The 23513-nt window shown below is 32.7% G+C and overlaps 2 protein-coding genes and 1 long non-coding RNA gene across 3 annotated transcripts; all 3 read left to right on the top strand.

Moving 5' to 3' along the window:
- The first annotated feature begins 52 nt into the window (after positions 1-52).
- LOC107935345 (uncharacterized) lies at positions 53-3363 on the top strand. Its single transcript, XM_016867920.2, has 3 exons — positions 53-471; positions 1006-1128; positions 1634-3363. The coding sequence occupies exons 1-3, from the start codon at positions 157-159 to the stop codon at positions 3158-3160; spliced, it is 1965 nt and encodes a 654-aa protein (XP_016723409.2). The 5' UTR covers positions 53-156; the 3' UTR covers positions 3161-3363.
- Positions 3364-8733: 5370 nt separating this feature from the next.
- LOC121222281 (uncharacterized) lies at positions 8734-9616 on the top strand. Its single transcript, XR_005919534.1, has 2 exons — positions 8734-8968; positions 9281-9616. It is a non-coding gene; the product is annotated as an uncharacterized lncRNA (long non-coding RNA).
- An 11033-nt stretch (positions 9617-20649) lies between these two features.
- Positions 20650-21648, top strand: LOC107935341 (uncharacterized). The gene has a single exon (XM_016867916.2). It carries the CDS (start codon positions 20981-20983, stop codon positions 21608-21610), a length of 630 nt encoding a protein of 209 aa, XP_016723405.1. The 5' UTR covers positions 20650-20980; the 3' UTR covers positions 21611-21648.
- Positions 21649-23513: the final 1865 nt, after the last annotated feature.

The following is a 23513-nucleotide window of genomic DNA, read 5'->3' as shown; positions in this document are numbered from 1 at the left end:
ACTTTTTTTTTAAGTGCACTTAAAAAGGCACGACATTATAATAAGGTCAATCGATTCTTAGTTCGGTTTTCATGGCGTGCCTAAGGCCCCAACAGACAAACTCACCGAAACTCGAGCCCTCTTTTGTTATTGTCTACTAATGCCATTGCCATCCCAATGAACTCAATTGGCGGGACCCACCCTTCAGCCACCGCTCGCCGCAAAACCCGGCGTCGACGGAGGCGCGGAGGAGCCCCATCAACCCCTCTCCAGTACTGGACTTTCCATAACAACAGCGGAAAGAATAAACATGCATGGTTCTCCTCAGTCCCCGGAGCCGGAGATGAATCCAAATTTTCCGGTGGCGGACACGTGGTGGAGCTATCGGCGAGGAAACTAGCTGCTGGACTCTGGTGGTTGCGTTCGTTGCGCTACGGAATCGGTGGTGGTTTCAGCACTAGACGTAGATCCTCTGATCGGTCACACTTTGGAGTACTCATGTTTTCCTTATATGATTCAACTCAATTAGAAATACCTTGTGGATTTAGTTCAGTATTTTAATGGTTGAATGACGTGTTTTGCATGGAGGGATATTTGGGGTTAATATAATAGATACATGAAAGTGGCTGCCTATTCTATTCTATATAAGTAAATATATTTATATATATTCATGTATGTATGTTATTGGATACCGAGAAAAATGCAGCTAAATGGAAATGGGGTTCTTTTAGATTTGTTTGGGATACTGAATTCGAGTTATAATTATACATTTGAGGTCTTTGTACCCTTTTGATGAGCTTATATATCGATCTTAACAAAGAACTTATATGTTCAGTTCATATTAGGGAGAGACAGAGTGAGATTTTGAATTTGCCTACTTGAATTCCATGATGATTTTGTGCATATATTGAAATATTCTTGATAAGCTCTCTCTCTCTATAATTTTTTGTAATGATTCTCTGGAACTAGTTCTTGGCTTTCTTGCAAAGTACTGTATTTCATTCGGACATGCTTTTACCTCTGCAGCCTAGCGTGTCACGCGTAAATACAATGCTTTCTCGGAATCAGTCTAGCAAAGAACATCGTGAACATCAGTTACGGAGGAGCGAATCCACTGGCTTTGGTCCAAAGCAGGGAACCCTTCATAAAGTATGTGTTTTAATATCACTAGAGCTTAGATGTAGTTGGCCACCATTTGGTAATGAAGCCATCTGGTCAAAAAGGCAGCTACGAGGACTCGATTCCCTCCTTGGTCTTGCCTTAATCTAGATAATTTTGAAGGATAGACCTGATTCTATTTAGATCAAGGATCAATGCTTGTTTTTTCATATTCATCTTTGCAAAGTTGTTTTCTGAAACATTTGTTAGATTAAGAATTAATGTTTTTCGAACTACATTTTCATCTTCAGTCATGCGTAGTTGTTTTCCGAAACTTGATCCGTAGAACCCCTTTTTTTCTTTATAAATGCCGTATGGATTCATTATAGCCATTGAGCTTCCTTTATAGACTGGTTCTAGGTTCTACATTTTCTCTGCCTCAGTTTATGACTTCTTAGGTTTGCTTACCAAACAAGGAACTAGCCTTTTTGTTTTCGTACTTTATGGTTATTATTGTCTCTTTATTTAACTTTCATACCTTGAATCTCTTTTCCAGCATTCAAAGTCTTTAAAAGAGGGAGCAAGTAGATGCTCGAAAGCATCCATTGAAGCGTATTATTTTGCAAGTCACATGAGGCTTCTTGAAGATCAAGTCAAAACTGTGTCTTTTGTGTCTTCTCTGCAAGCAGAACTAGTGCAAGCTCGATTATACATTCACGATCTTGAATATGAAGTGCAGTCTTCTAGGAATAGAGTCAAGTACCTAGCGAGGAAGCTTGGAGTGGAAAGAAGGTCACAGGAAAATAAAGAACATGAAAAGATTTTTGCACTTATTGATGATTTGAAGGTCCAATTGAGCAGGGAAAGAAAAAAGCTACAAAAAATGGACGTTATTAATTCTCAATTAGTAAATGAGCTTGCTGAAGCCAAATTATCAGCAATGCAATCGGTTCAAAAACACGAGGACGAGAGAAGAACGAGAAAGCTCTTAGAGGAAGTATGTCATGAGCTAGCTAGGAAGATTGGAGAATCTGAAGCTGAAGTTGAAGCCATGAGAATAGAGATGATGGAAAATCGAGAAGAGGTTGAAGAAGAAAGAAATATGTTACAGGTTGCCGAGGTTTTGCGTGAAGAACGTGTCCAAATGAAGTTGTTTGATGCTAAGTTAGCTCTTGAAAGTAAGTACTCTCAGTTGAACAAGTTGATAACCGTCCTTGAAACTTTTCTTAGGTCAAGAAGCACAAGCTTAGATATTAGAGAGTTAAAAAAAGCTGAACTTATCGAACAAGCGGTAAAAGCAGTTAGTATTCAAGATATGGAAGAATTTTCTTATGAGCCGTTGGGATCGTGTGATATATTCTCAATCTTTGAAGAATTACAGCAAGTTGAAGTTTGTAAAAGGGAAATCGAGACATGGTTCAATTACTCTTTGACTGGTGATATTTCTGATTACCACCCTGTGAGTCCTCAGGAAAATTATCATGATAATGACCATGTCCCGAAATGTTCAAGTGGTTTTGTTGATTACAACAGTGACAATGAAGAAGATACTAAAGGCCATGAAGGAGTTAATCATGTCGAGAATCAGGACTGGGTTGAGGAGAGTGGAGACTCTATTGTCACGATTGGTGCATGCAGAAGCGCTCCAAGGTGTGAAATAGAATGGGATGAAACTGCTACTGGAGTATCTCCGAACACAGAAACTAATGAAGCCTGCTTGATATCTGCAGGACACCCAAAGCGGAATTCATCTTCTGCTAAGCTTCAGGCATCATGCGCGAGTAGTAGTGGATCCTATAAAGCAATAACAGATGAGGGTAATGGACAGCTTTCGAGTAGAATCATTTCCAGTCCCGGGGCATATCTTTCGAAAGGAAAGTCTATTAAAGTCGGTCTTAAGCACCAGAAGCCAATGGAGCAGTATGGCTCTATGGACATTGTAAATCCACATGTAGTTCGAGGCATGAAAGGGTTCATTGAAAGGGCCAGAGGGTACGAGAACAACACCTTGAAGGCAAAACTCTCGGAATCCAGTACCGAAAGCAAGAAACCTCAATTGCGAAGACACAATACAAATCAATAGATAGAGGCAAACTATTGGTTTCTCAATATTTTTTTAAAGAGCTAGATTATGACCCTGGAAATCCTTTTAAAAGCTATACTTTCTGATGAAAGAATCTTCTCATCATATATCAAGTTTGTTTTCATTTTTCACAAGGTGCATCTCTACCTATTTGTATTACTCTGATATCATCACTAGATTTTATCTATATATGATTCTTATTTTTTTGTTGCCTTATTTAATGCATTATAGTTTCCCTCTGACATAAAGCTCTATACAGAAACATGGAACTGTAACTTTTTTGTAAAATGATTTTTGGTTTTGACATTACAGAACTGAAATTACAGGTTCATTTCTGTCTTATCAGAAACATGCCATTATGCCAATGCGCATGTTCAAATCCTTCTTTATGGACGGATCATTTTTGGTAAAAGTACCATAGACTCTTCTATATTAAGAGTCAGATTATATTTTGTCCCTTTTACAAATAAAAAATGGGCAAATAATCCATGCACATTAGATTAAAGAGTAAATGGTCTTTTCTGCTAAAAATTTCATTCATTTCTACTGTTAAAACATAATGTAGTTGGCAAAATAAGTAGACAATTATTACTTCATGCTGATATATAAGGATCGATTTTTAACAATAGAAATTGATGAAAATTTTAACAGAAATACTAGTTTGCTCTTTGATCTAATGTATAGGGATTAATTTGTTATTTTTTTAATAGAAAGGGTAAAATATAATTTGATTAAATGCTAAAATTACATATTTTATGTAATTAAATTGGTTAAGTTATGAGTGAAGAAAGGAGCAAAGAAGGCGGGACAAAGCAGAATTTTTCCTAGATGTAGTTAGCTGAAATTTTATGTTGACTTAGTGGGAGATTATGTAGGGATTTTTATATCATGAAATATTTTATTTCCTTAATTTTCTATGGCTAGTGGCTCTTAATTTGGCAAAGCCACTAGTATAAATAGGGGGCTACTTTTTTCATTTAATCATCAAGTTTTTAATCAAACTTATATCTCTTGAATTCAATCTTTTTCTTTCCTTTTTGCAAATTTAGTTGCTGACATTGATGCCTTATATTTTTTTCCATCTATTAGTTTCTAGCTTTGGCATCCAATCCTTGCGTCACCCTCACCCACTTACTTCCATTTCTTTTTTATTTATTCAACCTTCTCCAACTATGCCCAATACCAACATGCCCCAAACCTTAGTCAATTAAATCCATTTTCAGCTTTAGGTCGGAGTTAGCCTCCTCAAGACCCGTGAGTTATGAACCCGAGCAATTTAACTCCTAAATTCCAGTACTTATTATTTCTCCGGATTAAGAGTATGATTTTATCAACTCACAAAGTCAAATCAACACCAAGTCAAAAAAGACGTCGTTTGATTTAGTGTGGTTAGACGTATAGTTGGAATTCCGAAAGGATCGATTGTCTAATCGGTTTTCTGTGAACACAATGGCGTGCCAAGTGGGGATTGTTGTTTGGTTCCATCAAGGGAAATAGTAACCGGATTTAAAAGTCCCACACGGTTGAGGACATTGGTTCGAGCTAGGCTCTTCTAGAAAGCAAAGCTGCCGGAGTTCTAAATCACGAACGTTTCGTTGGTTGTTCGATCGGTAATGGTTAGTTATAGGTAGTTCCATAACTAATTTACACAAGGAAGAGTTGGTGTCTGAGGCGTCCTTGGTAGCTATAACTAGCTTATTGGAAAAGAGGAGTTCATCTAATTTCGAGGATCGGTTCAGAGACAAGAAAAACCCGTGCCTAAAGCTGAGCTTAGTTTAATTAAATTTTCTTCAGATTTATTTAACTATTTTTATCATTTTATTTCCAGCTTTTACTTTTCACGCATTTTTTTCCCTGTTTATTTTAGGTTCCAGGTTTTCAAATTTTATCCCCCCAAATTTCTTGGGCACGACAACTGCCCAGACACGAATCTGGTCGAGAGAGAAACAATTTTCAGTAAATTCAGTCTATGAGGGATCGACCCTACTCCTTATACTGCTTAAATTGCAAATTAGGCATAAGTTTATATTGGTGAACTTGACACCCATCATAATCTGACTCCTAGTACACAAGACTTTTACGGTACTTTTATTTCATTCTTTTTTTTTTTGTGCTTGTGGAAACTTTGGGTTATTTCCGAAAAAAAAAAGGAGCAAAACTTTAGATGGCAAGGCGTGATCATGTCATTGTCTCTTTTGGTTCACATCATCATAGACCCACCTCCTTAAAAACTTTCAAGCCTAAAATTATTTTGTTTTCATGTCATGCATTGTTTCACCTTGAAAACATACCTTGATTCCCCATTTGCCCCTTGGCATTAGACATTCATCATCATCTTAAAGATATATATCCTAGTGAAGTCCAATCTTTGTCTCCCATGACCCATGTAAAGCCACTCGTTAAGATTATAGTAGTAAACTCTTGATGGCTAAATCCTCATACATGATTGGTAGTAGTAGCTTGTTTGGGTGCTGTCATATCATCTAAGCACAACTCCACCAGCTCTACCGAGCTAAGACAACATGTGGTGTCCAAAATTATCGAGTTAGCGGCTTCTGATGAGCCTCAGCCACACTTTAATGATTGTTTGGGATGGCTAAATGCCTAGCATGTACCTAACTTGGATGACCCAAGCGAATGGAAGTGGGTGAAAGTTTGAGGTTACAATGATGATATTGGTAAACATATCATGGAGGTCATTATATTAAGAGTTAAATTGTATTTTACTTTCTTTATTTAAAAAAAGAAAAATTAATTCCTATGCATTAGATCAATGAGTAAACTGGTCTTTCTGTTAACAATTTTATCTATTTTTACAGTTAAAAATTGGTCATTATATGTCAGCATATGGTACACGTGACACACTATGTAATTGTCTGGTTATTTTGTTAGTTATGCAAGTTTTTAATAGTAGAAATGAATAAAAATTTTAACAGTAGAAATGAATAAAAATTTTAACATAAAAGATCAGCTTGCTCTTTGATCTATCGTATGGAGACTAATATACCTATTTTTTAAGTAAAATGGACAAAATGTAATTTGATTCTTAGTACAAAGATTTTACAATACTTTTACCTAATGATGCCCTAAATGGTTTTGGTCTGATGATGAAATATTGAAATTTTGTTCTTTTACTTGAAATATGACTAAGGCTTATAAGTACAGATGACTATGTTCTTGTTATACTAGCTTATAAAACAGGTCACGGTCGGATAGGACTCGGGTTATAGCCCAAAGGAGGCACAAGACCTACAAGGTCCAAACTTCCTCAAGCCTCAGCTGGTAGCTAAGGAGTTAGGAAAGACCCAAATACGGAATCGAGTTGCAGGTCATTGGATAGACTTGTCGAGCCAAGACAAAAGAATAACCAATCACCATGCATTTATCGTGTACCAATTCATTCTCACCGTCTAGACTCTTTCACACTTCTTCTCTACTAGCTTAAGCTCCTGTTTTAATCATTGCAGTATCAAACAACGTCTCAAAGCATAAATTTCACATCCCTTAACTAAAGTACTTTTCAGGAAGTCTCAGTACCATGTGGATTAACAGTTCACGAATCCATATACAAATCGTAATATGGGATATGGCTTTACATTTATCTTTTGAAAACAAATGAAAGTTTTTGGCCTCATTTGTGGCCATGTTTGAATAAAATTATGGACCATATTGAGATTTTTAGGAAATTAAGGTTAATTTGTTGGTCCTAATATAAAGGCATTTAAGATGGGACTATAAAACCAGTATGATATAACTTCATGCAATTCTTTTGGTTTAATTAACAAATTTAAGCATATTGTGATGGTTTGATCTTAAGGACCATGACACAAAAAGCCATATTTTTTTGTCACAATCCGACTTGTTAAGTTGTTTACATGATCCATGTCGAAACCATTTTTAAATTTGAAAAAAAACGGGGATCGACTTTTAAAATGAAAACGGGAGTCACCACTGATTTTTTATTAAGGTGTGATCGGTTCACCATTAAAATGATTTTGGTCTACGAATTTGAGAAAACAAGTTCGGGAGTCGTTTACGCACGAGGAAGGGTTAGCACCCTCGTGACGCCCAAAATTGGTACCGAATCCATTGTTTAATGTCTTAGTGTCGAGAATTTGAAAAGATTTCAGAATACGATCCTTTGAAAAGAAAATTTTAATAATCGAATTGGAAAATAAGATTTACCCACTTTAAAGAAATAAATCGTCACACTCAGTGAATTAGAGCGCAACGATTCAATCTTCGAAGTTAGATCGTCTTTTATAAATTTTAAAAATTCATACATTTTGAGAAAGATATTTGGTTATTTAGATCAATCGAGGAATCAAAACCCAGTAAGTTAGGGTTCAATTTTCTTAAAATTCCTAAACACCAAATATTACATTTATTTTAAAAACGAGATAACAAAATGTCATATCCAGTAAGTTAGGATCCAACATTTTGAAATCTAAAGAATTTTATTTTAAAAATGTACGTCTTAAAAAAATAGATACTTGATGATATAAATTCATCGAGAAGAATTGAAGCCCAGTAAGTTAGGGCACAATTCTCTCGAGAATTATTTAACAGCAAGCCTTTTTTGAATTTTGAAATGAAACGATTATAATATCTTAATGAAATGAAATTCTTACAAACAATATGATTGATTAACAATATACAAAGCAAATGATGAATAACAAATTAATTCTACAATTTGGAGCACCCAAACGTATAATGCATGAACAATGATAATCAAATAAACTAATAATCCATTTTACAAATAGCCAAAATAAATATAAATATAATTTAATCGCAAGTAAACCAATTGAAATAATAAAAAATGAACAAAATTTTAAAACATAAAACAATATTTTATAAATTTCAAATTATAACACATTTTATAAATATGGATATATATTAAAATAATTCCGTATAAATTATGCATTGAGTAATCAGATAATATTATTGTAAAAAATCAAAATTAAAATAAAAAGGTTAAATATATATAAAAAATTGATTTATTAAAGAATTTTTAAAATCAAGATTGAATATGAAACGTATTTTTTTATTTTTGAAAATAATAATCAACCAATTTCAAATCAAGGCTTAAATAAAATTAAAACAATAAGAGGAAACAAAATTAAATAAAATACAATAGCTTAGCATTAATGTATAATGAATTCAAAATATAAAATACGGACTAAAATAATAATTTATTACATTTTAAACTATCATAATAATAAATTTAAACATTATTAAAATAAAATACTACAAGTAATATTAAAATCTATGATATGTGAAAATAGGATTAGTTATATATAAATATTGTTGAAATAAAAAAAATGAATTTGTATTAAATCGAAATTTATTTCAAAATTGAGGGACCGATCCAGCAATTAAACACAAGTATCGAAATAATCTCAATCATCCACAAAACAGTACCGTTTAAATTTGGACCTAAACGAACACAGAACCAAATATATGGTACAAATTACAAACAATTAAAGAAATCAAATTACACAGGGACTCGTTAATAAATAGACCAAACGCTCCATAATGCGCAGATCCTTCCTGGATAGGGTCACCCGCTCGGATCGGGTCATCAAACGATGCCGTTTTGAAGCCATCGTATTAGCAACAAACGACGACGTTTAGTCCCCATGTTTAAGACTAAAATAAACCCCTAAAAAAACCTAACCCTTCCATTAAAACAAAATCAAAACTACAACTAAACCCCCCCTTTGCGCCGTTTTGATGAAGCGATGCCTCGGGCCTCTATCCTCCCCCCAACTCCGATTGCGTCGGAGTAGAAGGAAGATCGGCCACCAGGTAAGGTTTCTAAACCTTCATCCTTTGTTATTCTTTCTTTGCTAACAATCAGTAAAACCGAAACGAAAAAAAGGAAAAAAGAAACAAACTGCGAATGAAAAGAAGGAAAGAACCCAGAAAATCACCTCTTTTGAATTTTGATTTCTTTTTATTTTGATTGCGTAAGTCAGTACAAAAGTTCTTTCGATTCTTATATTATCATTTTTTTGACAAAGAAACCGAAAAAAAATCGAATAAAATCGAAACAAAAAAATAAAATAGAAAACCCCCCATTGGTTCCTCTTTGCTGTGTTGTTTTCATTCTGTTTGTAGGTACGATCGTACGGGGGCTGGACGTGGCATGTACGTAGGCCAACTGGAGGAGACGCACGCGCATGGAGGTGCAGCACGCGCGGAAGAGGCCCTGGGTTCGACGGCGGTGTTGCTGGTTGCTGAAGGCTAGGGTTTCGAGTTTTGGGGAATACTTTGGGCTAAGTTGGGTCTGGGTTAGCTGATTAGGCTTAGTGGGTTAGGTTTGTATTGGGCTTGGGTAGAAAATGATTTGGGTCTGGGTAATGGGTTTAAGCTACTATTGTAATTAGGCTAAAATAATTTTGTTTTGGTTTGAATTTGAATTTGTAAAGGAAATTGGACATTTATTATTATTTATTTTATACTTTATATTTGGGTTTTAATTTTGGGCTCGGGCCGGGTAAAATTTGGGTATTACAATCCAGATTTGTTTTCTTTGGATATCCAGAGTTTCTTCTATATATACCTTTCAACTGATTCAAACTCAAAACCTCTAAACACAAATAAATGTCCTCTGCAACAATTATTTAAATAATCAAGTTACTGAAAATCAAATAGATTATGATAAAAATGGAGATAAAGTGTATATAAATAAAAGCACCATAAAGATCTTTGTATTATGAGTTTTATTGTATTTTGCCCCCTTAACTTAAAAAATGAGAAAATTAATCTCTCTCTGTTAGATCAAAGAGTAAATTGATTCTTCTATGAAAAATTCTATCCATTTCTACAATTAAAAATTGGTCTTTGTACGTAAAAATGATGTGCACGTGTGTAACTGTTTGGTTATTCCATTAGCCACGCCAATTTTTAATAGTAGAAATAGATGAAATTTTTAATAGAAAGTAAAAATGATGTGCACGTGTGTAACTGTTTGGTTATTCCATTAGCCACGCCAATTTTTAATAGTAGAAATAGATGAAATTTTTAATAGAAAGTACCAATTTACTATTTGATCTAATGTACAGAAATTAATTTATCTATTTTCTGAGTTAAGAGATAAAATACAATATAACTCTTAATACAAAACTTTTACGGTGTACATTAGATAATTTAGATAAATAAAAAAAACTTTTATTATGAAAATAAAAAAAGGTGACCAACTTTATTTAGTTTAGGGAACAGAACATGACCGTGATTTGATCTGGCCTTGGGGTCCTACTGTCAAATGATAAGATAGCAAGTGATGTTAGAGGCCAAATTGCATATTGGTTCATGATTGAAGGGAAACCCCACTTTTCAATGAGAAATGGACTTACCAACAGCACCACACAGAACCACAAGGTCTAGGCACCACACCATGCAAGTGGGATTTTTTTGGGGAGGAGCACTGACACTCACTTGACTAAATATATACACTTTCTGTTATATGTCATTGTGTATGATAGAATGAAGTATCAGTTAATTGAGACATGCACATGAGTTGTAGTAAAGCATAAATAGAAAGTGAATGTAAATCCATCTGAAACTTGTTTAAGACCTTTTGTAATTTATGGAGAAACACTAATTTTAGTAATAGCACTATAACAGTTGACTAAGATCTGCATATCAGGCTGAGTAGGTTAATAAGGTTTAATTATGATTTTAATCCCTTTACTATACTGAAATTTGAGATTTGATCTATCTATTTTAATTTGACATGATTTTTTATTCTTATACTTTTATTGTGCTATTTATCAGGTCCAAACTGTTAACACTATTAGTTGTTGCTGTTAAAGCGATAAAAGTAGAATTTTTTTCTTGTTATTCGACCACATAATTAGGGTCACGTGGAAATTCAATTAACCGTGTTCAGCCACTAATAAATTTACATGTAAGTTAAATACTTAAGGTTATTTTTTAAAAAGAAATCCATGTCATCACTTTACGAATCTGAACTAACCGTGTTATCAATTTAAACCTACTAATATATTATAATAGTAAAGGAACCAAATTATGCCAAAGTAATTAAAAATCATAAATTTTTTGGGGGTCAAAGGGATTAAAAATCACATTTACCGTATTTACGCCCTAGCAAGGCATATAAATACCCCTTTCCTTTAACAAGGGAGACAAGACAAGCTATTACCTAAAAGAAAGCAAATTCTAAATTTGTCCATAATACGGTTCTTCATACTATATCACCATCACCGTGTAAACCGTCATCTCTTCTTCTTACCCTACATTGTGTCAACAAAAGATAACTATTTATATTAGCATTGTTAACCAATGAGGTGAACAAGGTAAGAAAAAGGAGAACGAGAAAGAGAAGGATGAAGGTTGGGAGACCATTTCTATTTCCAAGAGAGAGTTTGGGGATCGAGAAGAGGTAATGTCCTACACGAGCAGTTTGCCTAACTTTTTTATAGTGGGGAACAAACTTAGCTACATGTCCTAAGATTGCTGACGTGGAAGTCTAATTTAATATCATTGACAGTGATAGTGGCATGATATTTCAGGATGAGACATATTAGAGCGACTACCAATCAATTACCATGTGTTTACACATGACCTTGACATAATCTTAGCGGAGTTATCACTTTACAAAGTTCGTCGAGTTGGGATTCGCGAACTAACTTAGGTTCGCAATGTAACTAGTACAATTGAGGAGACACTTGTACAACTCTCTATGAATACACAATTAAATTTGCAAAATATACTACAAAATCTGTGAAACCCATTACACAAAGTATAACAAACACAAAGATAAATAATTTCATTTTTTATTACAGCTTCTTTGAGAATCATTAATGAATATCAGCAACCCCAAAGTCCAAAAAGGAATTCTATTAAGTATGTTACTTATGTATTATGCAATTAAAAAAAACCAAGTGAATAAGATAGTATAACTGCACCCATTCAAAGGGTACCAAAGCCCTTGTTATGGCACCATCAAATACGTGTTGAGCACATGCATGTGTTCAAACCAAAAGGCAGGGACCAATCTGAAAGAAACAATTCCTCCCATGCCCTATTTATATAGAATCTATTTCCCATCCCACCACCACGTACAGTGAAACAATTCTCAACTTGCATTTAATACTGCAGAGAAATTTATTCAAGTTTTAATGTCTTACACATGTCTCAGACTATTCATAAACAGGGAATTTAAAATGTATTTTAATTTTGGGGAAATCACGGTTTTGGTCCTTTTGCTATGCTCAAATTTAAACATTTTAATCTCTATGTTTTGATTTGACATAATTTACTCTTCTACTTTTTTTAATGTTATTAGTTTAGATTCAACCTGTTGACATGATTTTTTTGTTGGAAGAGAAGTTTCTTAAAAATGTTCACTCTATGCTCGATCAGCAGCAGAAGAAACACGCTACCGCTCAAAGTGGAAAATTGCTCCTCTATTTCTCTCTTTAAAAATTATAAAATTTTAAGTTAATTCAATGATAAATTTGTATATTTACTCCTTAAAATTTAATATTTAATTCTAATCTCTCCAAAACCAAATTGATTATAATTTAATCTTTCAAAAAATTGTAAAATTTACATTAATACAATGAAAAAAAATTATATTTTAACTCTCAATAATTCATGATTCAAATCCAACCCTAAAATATATTTCTGGCATCCCCTTGATGAAGATGAACATGAAATTTTATTTTCATGGTTTCATGCAAGCTTTTTACAATGGAAAAAAATTTGCCATGCACTCTCCTGTTTTAATACGTGGACTTGTAGTTCTATAGGTCTAGAAAAAGAAAAACAATGAAACCCCACCGTCCTGCACCAGTTCTGATTGAGTAGCTCGTGCAAGAATCTGGTTTTCATTGGCTGGCCTCACAATACTTTACCCTCACTTCCCGACAAAACCCTCAAACCAAACTTTGCTGTGTTATTTTTTCTTAGTACATCAAAGTTGGGAACCCTTTTCTTAAACTAATCATAGACTGCATGACTTTATTTTATGAGTTTTAAAAAAGAATAATCATTACTAAAAACTCTGATCCAACTTATCTAACCGGGGCATGCATGCATTATAGAGAATATATAAGACATATCAAATGGTATAATTGTTATACCTAACTTTTCGTGAGCTCACTTTATGCTCTACCAGTTTCGCAAGATTATGAATCACCTTGTGAGCTAAGGATATCTGCGAAACCAAGACTCGGGGAGTCCAAGTCTTTGCAAAAGCCCTCAACCTCATGAGTACATGGCTTGTCACTCCTATATCACATTTATACGTTGTCTTAACATGACAATTTATACTTTCGGGACAGGACATAAGTAATTAGTTGGCAAAGGTGAACTTAAAAATTTTGTTTAGAAGGATCAAAGCTAAGATTATAAATTTTGGGGGACCAAAGCTAAAAATCTTGCATTAAAAATGCTTTAAATTAAATTATTAATTTTTCAAAAGGGCTAAAATTATATTTTTTTATTTAATCAAAGATTAAAAAGTACTAAATTGATCTTTTTTAATTTTGGGAGGGGATATAAAGAAAATTTTCCATTTAGCCAAGGGAGGGCAAAGCTAAAATTCTTGTATTAAAAATACTTTAAATTAAATTATTAATTTTCAAAAGGGATAAATTATAATTTTTTATTTAATCAAGGGTTAAAAAAGACTAAATTGAATTTTTTTAATTTCGAGGAGGAGCCATAAAGAAATTTTCTATTTAGCCAAGGGACCCTTTGGCTACACCCCTGTCGGTTGGGGGATGTCGCGGAAGGAACAAAAGCATCCATTTTATCAGATGCGTAGCCAGCCAAATGGTGAAATTCCTATATAAGGTCCTCTAACAAGTAAAACATTAAATTTAAGCATTTTAAGCTTTTACTTAAATGGAAAATTTAAAATTTTGGTCCCTCTAAAAATAAATGATTTAATTTAAGTACTTTTAACACAATATATTTAGCTTTGTTCCCCTCCCAAAAAATTATAATTTTATTTTAACCCCTAAACAAAATTCCTAGCCCCATCCCTACCTTTTACAAACAAACAATGCAACACCCACCAAGTAAACCGATAATTCTAAACCTTGTATAAACAATACTAATCCCCAAAAAGGCATTATATTTCATGCAAATATAAAACCATAAAATCATCACATGCATTGAGATCTTAAAATGCAAAGGCTTTATGGATTTGTTGCAGAGATGGGGACGGTGATGGTTGTGGTGGTGCATGTGAGAGTCTCAGATTCTGCCACAAATAATAACACTCAGTACCCCCCCCCCCAGATCCTGTCTTTGGCAGCCAAGGCTGTTCCAAAACTGTATTCATTCAATAGAGATTATCCCAAATTGCATGACATGTTCTGTTTTTTTTTTTCTGGTCATGGTAAGTGTGTTTGGGCTGTCATGTTTTGGTGTATAAGGGACACAAAGTGGTGGGTCATGTTATGGGAGTTTAAGTGTGTGGTCTATATGTATATATATATGTACAATCTAATAATAATTTCCACATTGTTGCCACTCTATGGGATATTTAAATGTCAATTAGTTAGCTCCAATGTTATTGGATATGGCTTATTTTATAGCCGCCATTATCCTCTTTGATTAGCTTTAGAATTTGGATGTCAGTATACAGCTAGATATGTCTTCTTTTAATTAGTGAATAATGATCATATTTGCATTGCTTAATTGGCTTTGTTATATGAAACTACTCTAACATCGACATATTATTACATGCACATACTTTGTATTAACCAAATATTAATATCCTATTAATTAATTAATTTATTCCGATTAAGTTTTAATTTAATTGAAATATGTGAGTTTTAATTATAATTGTTCAACTAGTTTTAAAAGAAAATTTCAAGCTTAGTTTTATTTTCTGTCCAACTCGTCGGCTCATTTCACTTTAAAAAATTAATAGAATATTAGATGTATATTTGTAGATTAATATTTAGATATTTTATAATTAAATTTAAATTTATTTTTTATTATTTAAATTGAATTCAAGTCAACCCAAGACAAAAATTATTGTCTAAGTCGAGTCCATGAATAAGTACGGTTCAAACACATATCTTTCACTTTAGGGATGGGGTTATAAGTGGTTTAAGAAATGTAAGGAAAAAACAAATTGATTTATTAGTAAAGTGTTGAACTTTATTTTTTAGATTTGTCAATTTTTATATGAACTTGATCAACTCGGTTTGATATAAAAAGTTAATAATTTAAATTTGAATTGACTTGAACTCAAGTTAACTTGAATCCAAAATTGACCCGAGCATGATCCAAACCCGAAATGACCTAAACAAATAACTCCAAATGACTTAAAGTGATCAAAATCCAAAATGATCTTAATACAATAATTCGACAAAAAAAAAAGCGAGCCCCAAACTCAAATGGACAAAAAACCCAAAACAATTCGAACAGAAATGAGCCAAAAGATTTTAGAATTCAAATTGATCCAAATTAGATTGGCCCGAACTAAAATGATTAAATTTTTAATTTTTTAATTATATAAAAAGTTGTGAAAATGTGTCTTTAAATCACATAAAAAATTATAAAACGTGCTAATTACTTAGAGTATTGGAGAATTGATCACCAACGTAAGTTTTTAAAAAATAGAGCCAAATGATAGATTGGATAAGTGCTAGGGACTAATTTTACTTTTATTCCATTTAAAATCTGAACTATCAGTTGAGTAAATTCTTAGCACTTATGTTGATTATTAGCACTTTGTAAAGTTACTCTAGTTACTACTCAGCACACACAAGTAGGAATATACCCCCATCACATATACATTAAATTTAAAGGGAATTGTTTAAATAAATACCTAACATTAACTTTCTTAGAAGCTTAAACTCGGATAGATTCTATAAGTGAATAGATCTTGAATATCATGATAATCATGGGATTTCTAGCATTAGTGATTATACAATTGTAAAAAAGAATGATATAACCAGGTTCTATCACACATGTATAATGTATGAAAGGTTTTGAATTTACTATAGTGGGGAAAAAGAAAACAGTGGACCGTGCTATCATCAAAGCTAACTTAGCATTGGATGCTGATCAACAATGATGGAACCAAGACTAGCAAGAGCTGGGTCAGGTGTACAATCTGCCGAACCCAACTAGTGGAAATAGGACCGTGGTGCGGGTCCGATCTCTGGTGAAACCAAGGTCCACCTTTTTCTACTATAAGGCCAACAGATGGTCAAGTGGCTAGTGGAGGTGATGCATATTAAGCACACCACTATCGTCACGGCAATTATTGACACCTCTAAGAGTTGCTGTTTTCTACAGCACTATTTGGTACATAACTATTATGAAAGGATTGACGTTTTTGATTAAAAGTTTTAAATTTAAATTTGGGTTAATTTCATCTTATGTCCCCCAAATGATAGTTTAGATTCTACATTGTTCTTTGTTGATACAACAAGAAAATTGTAGTTGTTTGTGATGGTTCACTAAAAGGGTGGAGAGTTGTAGATGGATTAGAATGATCAGAATGTGAAAGCCGAGAGAACAATATAGAGGAGAGAGTTGAGAGTTTGGTTAGAGGTGAAGGTGTCTTGTCTTCTTTTTTTACTGTCCAGAAACCTATAAGGGAGGTTCTGTCTTATAGTTCCTAATGTGTCACGTGTGCTTATATATTAGTTTCGAACACCATGAAAGTTAGTTGACCTACTGATGACTTGTTGTTGGAGGTTTCTTAGGTAGTTTTAATGTTTGGGCTATCATGTCTCAAGAATGAATTTATGTGATGTGTGAATAGTAGACGTTCCATCCATATCAAACGTGTGGCCCCGATGGTTCAGGCTCATGAGGTCTTAACTCTTAAGCTCACAAGTGCCTCAACTCGTAGGGTGATCCCATTAGTCAAAGACATAAAAACACAAGGTTAGAAATACTCGAGGTGAGCTCACAAGATATAGATATAACAATCTCAAAACATTTTATTTGAGTCCTTGAAGCATCAACATCATGTCAAATAAGTCATTCTGTCAATTTAAACATTAAACAGTAGCTAAAATTTGACTCAAAGTATTGAGACTTCTAATTAAAAAAAATTAGATTACTATTTTTGTAAAAATAGAATTGAACAGCTCATTGCTAGGCTTTATGTAAGGGACTATGATTGTGATTTGTGATGATTTTTCTTTAGTGATGGTGAAATGGGGATAAGGTTTTTATTATTTTAAATAAAAATGATAATCAAATAGTTTGGCCCTACAAAATGGCCTCTCACCCACAAGTGGGATTACTTAACTTTTAAACCACCTAAATTAACAAAAATAAATAAATAAACTTACTTAAACAACCCTTAAACCATCAATTATGGAAGGCTAATAATTATTATCACATGCACAACCATTGGGAAGAAAAAAAATTTACAGGTAGGGTCAAGATGGTAATATATGTCTATTTATTTGTGGGTAAATTGAACCCAAAGTTACTAAATTATTATTAAGCTTACATTTTAGTCACTCAAAAAAGTTACAAAATGGTCATTGAATTATTCAGAATTTTTTATTTAAGTCATTGAACTATTCGAAAGTTTTTATTTAAGTCACTAGATTGTTAAGTTTTTTTTGAAGATAAACTACAATAGAGGTCACCCAACTATGATTTTTTTCTTTTTAACTATTAGTAAATTTCTTTTTTGGTCACCCGACTATGAAAATTTACAAAATAGTCATCCAGTTATTTAGTTTTGTCTTTTTTTGGTCATCAGCTGACTAACGTAAAAATGAAAACACCCAAAAATCCAAGATAGTTGGGCGACCAAAAAAGACAAAATTGAATGGTTGAGTGACCATTTTGTAACTTTTCATAGTTGGGTAACTACTAGTGTAGTTCACCCCTTTTTTAGAGAAATAGTTAGACTAACGAGCTCCAAGCGATGATTTAATGATTGGTACGATGGATCAGTAACCATCAAATAGTAGAAGAACATATCTTAGATCTAAGTTGATCTAACGGGTAGTGCCAAAGATCAGAAAGAAAACTGCTTGGATTTAGGTTAGCATATTTGCAGCATTCAAAGCTATTTCACGAAAAAAATTGAATTGTAGAAGAAAAGGGGAATGAGAGCTTTGAATTGGTACAAACGATGCAAACAGAGAAGGTCATACATCAACCATGTTAATAGTCTAGTGGCTTAAATGAATGCTTTTGAATAATTCGTTAACCATTTTATAACTTTTTTAAGTTGAACAACCAAAATATAAACTTACTGATAATTTAGCGAACTTCGATATAGTTTACCTTTATTTATTTTAATTTTTTAAAATATACTAAAAAAACACATTATTGTATAAACTCTTCTTTCCCTAACAATACACCAAATAATAACTATTCTAAAAAAAATACATCAAATAATAAATATTTATTTATAATTTATTGTCACTCTCAATAGCCTTAAACCCTTTTCTATGCTCACAACATCTCTACATTTTGTTATTAGAAAAAAACCTAGCTTATATATAGAGCTACGTGGCAATGTTCTAGACGTAATAGTGACTAGTGGGACACGTGTTGGAGGATTGAAGGAGCAATAGAAATGAGAGGGGTTTTAGTGTGAGAACCCACGTGGATAGTGGGACCCATTTTTGTATGAAATTGACGTAGGCAAAACAAGACACATAGATAGATTGTCAAATTCTACTATTAGTCCTTATATTATATGTGTAAGTTGCGGATTTATCTTTATATTCTAATTTAATCAATTTTAGTCCTTTTTCTCGTCAAATTTTAAATTTTCAGTGCTAACCTGAACAGTAATAGTTAAGTCTATTAGATAAATTTTTTCTATTAATCCTATACTATGTATAAATTATGAATTTAGTCTCTATTCTCTAATTTAATCATTTTTGTTCCTCTATTTTTTTAAATTTATAATTTCAATCTTGAACTATATGGTAGCAGTTAAATCAATAATGATGCGGGTTTTCTCTAAGGATTATGTATAAATCATAAGCTATCGTGGTATTAAACATGTGATAATATGTTCGCCACATAAAACTTTAAATATAGTAAAATTTAACTTAATAAGTTTAATGGTTACCATGTGATCATGATTGAAATTTTAAAACTTGAAAAGTATAAGGACTAAAAATGACTAAGTTATAATACACAGGTTAATACATAATTTACACATAATATAGGGACTAATAATAGATATTGATCTAAATAGATAGCTTTTGATTACCAGTCTTAATTTTCCTCTGGCCTGTTCTGACCTTTTGTTGACGTGGATATATTATCGAGGCCATTTGAATAAAAAAATTATGTCTAGAAAGTAACTTATGTTATTTATAAATATAAATATAAATTAAACATAATTAATTGAAAACTTTATCCATTATTTTAATACAGCAAATATGAAAGTATTTTTGTCAACTCTTAAAACATTTCACAATAATATTTTTTAATCTCGTGCGTTGACATGATGATAAGAGTGTTCATTTTCTCAAATGTGGCCTGAATTTAAGTTGCGTTAGTTGTCTTATTGTTAAAGCTTTTTGCACATGTTCAGAAAAGCAAGTGGTAGACATTTATTTAGACATCTTCCTCTCACGTGTGTGTGTGCTACCCCTTTATGGTCCAAATGTTAAATTGATTCCAAATTTCAAAACTTTGTAATTGAGTCATCTAAGTATCAGAATTGTATGTAGAGTATATAGAAAACACACAATTCGATTTACAAGCACGTGCATTTACTATATGAACAATTTAGATCTGATGTGCTAAAAGAATGTCACTCTAATTTATCATCAACTCTCTATTCATTGGTAAGTATACTCCTAAATTACATATCACCCCCATTATTTTATTTAGGGTTAATTTCATCAAAATGCTTTTAAATTATGGTCTAAATGTTAAATTGATTCAAAACTTTAAAATATTCTAATTGAGTCCTTTAAGTATCGGAATCAATCAATTAAGTAAATCATTACCATTAACTTAAGCGTTAAATGTCATCTCAAACATGACATAAAGTATATAAAAAACACATAATTTAAATTATAAACACGTGTACTTATTACATGAACAATTTGAATCTTAGATGCTTTCATGTTGAAACACGTACAAATTATATTTACAAAGGATGTATTTTTATATTTTTATAAAAAATTACTTCAACGAAGTTTGATCCTAAAATATCATCTTAACCAATTCAACTAAAATTGTATTTAAATTTGATGTAAATTTTTATAAATATATTTTTTAGTATTAAAATTTATAAATAATTATTTTTCAACTACAATTTAGTATTAATAAAGGAATTATTAGTATCATTATCCAAAATTTAGAATTTTGTTATTGTCGTTTACCTCTAAAATTTCCTCCAACCACCTGGCGGGGGTGTTTTCCACGCTATTCATTACAGCGCGTGAACATGCACTTTCTTCTGCTTCGTTCTTATTTTATTTTACTTTTTTTTTAATTGCATATATTATTTGTTTTTTTTGTTTGTTTTTTTTTTTTTTACAGTTTCGTGCCAGTGTTGGGTGCCTTCTAAATTCTCACCATAAATCTGATTGTAAAGTCGGAGATGAAATGAAAGACAAAATGAAGTCGAAATTCACATGAAATGAAAAAAAATGGCTTCTCGTTGTCTTCTCAAAATGCTATATAGTATAAATACATAGCTTCCCCTTATAGGCCTCCTTATGTTCGAGTCTCTTCTCTAATGGACTCTAATTAACATATTTAACCTCCCTCTTTTCTGGGTTTTTTCTTCTTCTTTTTCTCTTTGATTGGATTTTAATTTTTAATTTTTTTGGTTTTTGATTTTGGTATTTTGGATAGTATTTTGTTGTTTTCATGGCGAAGGGACGGCGGTTGACCACCAGCAGAAGCGAACGGTTTCTAGGAAGTTACAGTTACGGTCACAGTCATGGGGATGCCGTCACAGGCGAATCGGAACTTGGGGAAGAAGATGTATGGTCGATGGTTGATGACGTCACAGACCGAGATGACCGGAGAGAGTGGAGTCCACGCGCTGAGTCCGAGAGTAACGAAACCGCTAACTTCGACGTGAGAGGCGGCCGTCGTCGGATCCCGCGAGGTGACGCTGGTCACGTTGGCGGGCTTTCCTTGGCTTTCGATGATTCTTCATCGGCGAAACCTAGGATCGTACACCAGTACCGTGGCCACGAAAACGTGGCGGCGGCGACGGAGGATTCGCCACGTGGACGGAATATGGCCACGTCAGCGCCGTTGAACGTGCCTGACTGGAGTAAGATTTATAGGTCCGACTCGGTGGAGGAGTCGATGCATGACTCGGATGATGATGATGATGGTGAGTCGGATATGATGCCGCCACACGAGTACTTGGCGCGTAAGAAATCGGATGGGGCTTCGGTTTTTGAAGGTGTGGGTCGGACCCTCAAAGGCCGGGATATGAGACGGGTCAGGGATGCAGTATGGAACCAAACCGGGTTCTATGGTTAAAAGGTTAACCAATTTGTTAGCCACTTGGACCAGAAAAAGAGAGAGGCTAAACCAACTTAATTATTACATAATAATATATATTTTTTAACTTGAGCAATGATTCGACTGAGTCGACACAGTAGAGTTAACTCAGCTTCCGAGTGAGCTCAAGCAAGCAGGATTTTGAATTTTTAGGGTCCTAAAAGAAATGAAGTGTGTTTACCTTCTTCCCTTTACAAATTAAGTTCATAAAAAAAAGTGCCAAAATTTTCCATTTAATGGGACATTATGTTAGGATAACTCGAATATAGAATCAAGTCAAGTTAGACTTTTAAAACAAAAAGCAAACGTAGTTTCTCTATTTACAATATCTGAATACAAGACTTTGCTTAAAAAGGTATCGAAATCTTTATCACTAGACTCAATAAATATTAGTACAACCACTGATAAAGTACCATTTATTCGAATTTGACTTGATTTTGAAATTTTTTAAATTGAAAACCACCCCATTTCCATTTTAGCAATTTTCAATTAAGAATTTGGTTTAAATGGTTCATAGATAGTTTTGGAGTTAGCTCCATTTAATAAAGGTCAAAATATGTTGTCATTTGCTGTATTTAAGTATATTTTGACTTAAAATTGTAGTTTAATCATTGAGATCGTTAATATTTTATATCAAAATTTGTTTATTATCAAATACGTTCTTGATAATTTGGCAGCATGGGTGCATTGATGATAAATTAATAGTGTGAATAATTGAACTAAAAATTTTAAATAAAAAAAATGAGAATTTTTTGTAAGTATAAAAAATAAATCTCAAACTTCATCAAATGACAGGGACTTACGGCATGATTTGACCTTTAATAAATAGTATGTTTGAAAATTGGCTTTGGATTTAGTAAAATAATGTAAATGTTGATGAATTTTTAAAATATTCGAATATATAAATCATAGAGAATCTTAGATAATATGTACATAGTATATATAGCGGTAAAAATATTATGGAGCCTCCTGTAATAGAAGTTAAATTATATTCTCTCTATTTAACTCAAAAAATGATAAATTAACTATTGTATGTTGAATCAAATAGCAAATTAGCCATTTTTATTAAAAAAACCCCATCCATTTTTACTATTAAAAACTAGCGTTACTAACGGAATAACCAAATAGTTATACCACATTCATTCCCCTATTTGTAATGTAAAACAATAACACCAACCACTACTTCAACTAAATGTAGGCAATTTATTCATACTTTATATAACAAATAAAATAAAATCAAAATACCAAATTTATGTGTAAGTGAAAAAAAAATGAAGGAATAAAAACATGGTAAAAAACTGGACAAAAAGTGGGTCCAAAGTCCCAACCAAAATTGCTTTTGATGGAAGGTGATGGGTGGAGAAAAAATGGGGTCAAGATATAACACAAAATACACAACGAAGTCCATGAGAGAGAGAGCTTTGTATTGTAGCCAAAGTTGTGATGTGGGGACTTTGCCATTTTGCAAGAAAAAAGAATTGACATTATAAGTCCCTATTTGATGGGTCTTTCAATTTAAGCATCAAAATTTTTGTGACCAATCCTTCTTTCTTTCTTTTCCATCCCTCCATTCATTTCCTTTTATTTCTTTTATTTTTCAATGAAGATTTTATTAAAGCAATAAATATATGCCGTTTGGGATATTTTTGAGGTCCCATGGTTTTTGGTAGCATTGGTTATTATTGGTTTAAGTTCATTTGTTCTTAGATTCCCATTCTTTTGATCCATCCAATTAAATAATGACTTTAGAAAGAAGAAAAAAAGATAGCCAAAGATGAACAATATCTTTCTCTATTCTCCCAATTTCATTCTCAATTTGTATATTTTTTTCAATGCCATTTTTTATTGGTTATTAAAATTTCGAATTTAATATATATTTTTT

This window comes from Gossypium hirsutum, chromosome D10 (assembly GCF_007990345.1).
Source record: "Gossypium hirsutum isolate 1008001.06 chromosome D10, Gossypium_hirsutum_v2.1, whole genome shotgun sequence".
In the NCBI taxonomy this organism is placed as follows: Eukaryota; Viridiplantae; Streptophyta; class Magnoliopsida; order Malvales; family Malvaceae; genus Gossypium; species Gossypium hirsutum.
This window is presented reverse-complemented; position numbering and strand designations above follow the sequence as displayed.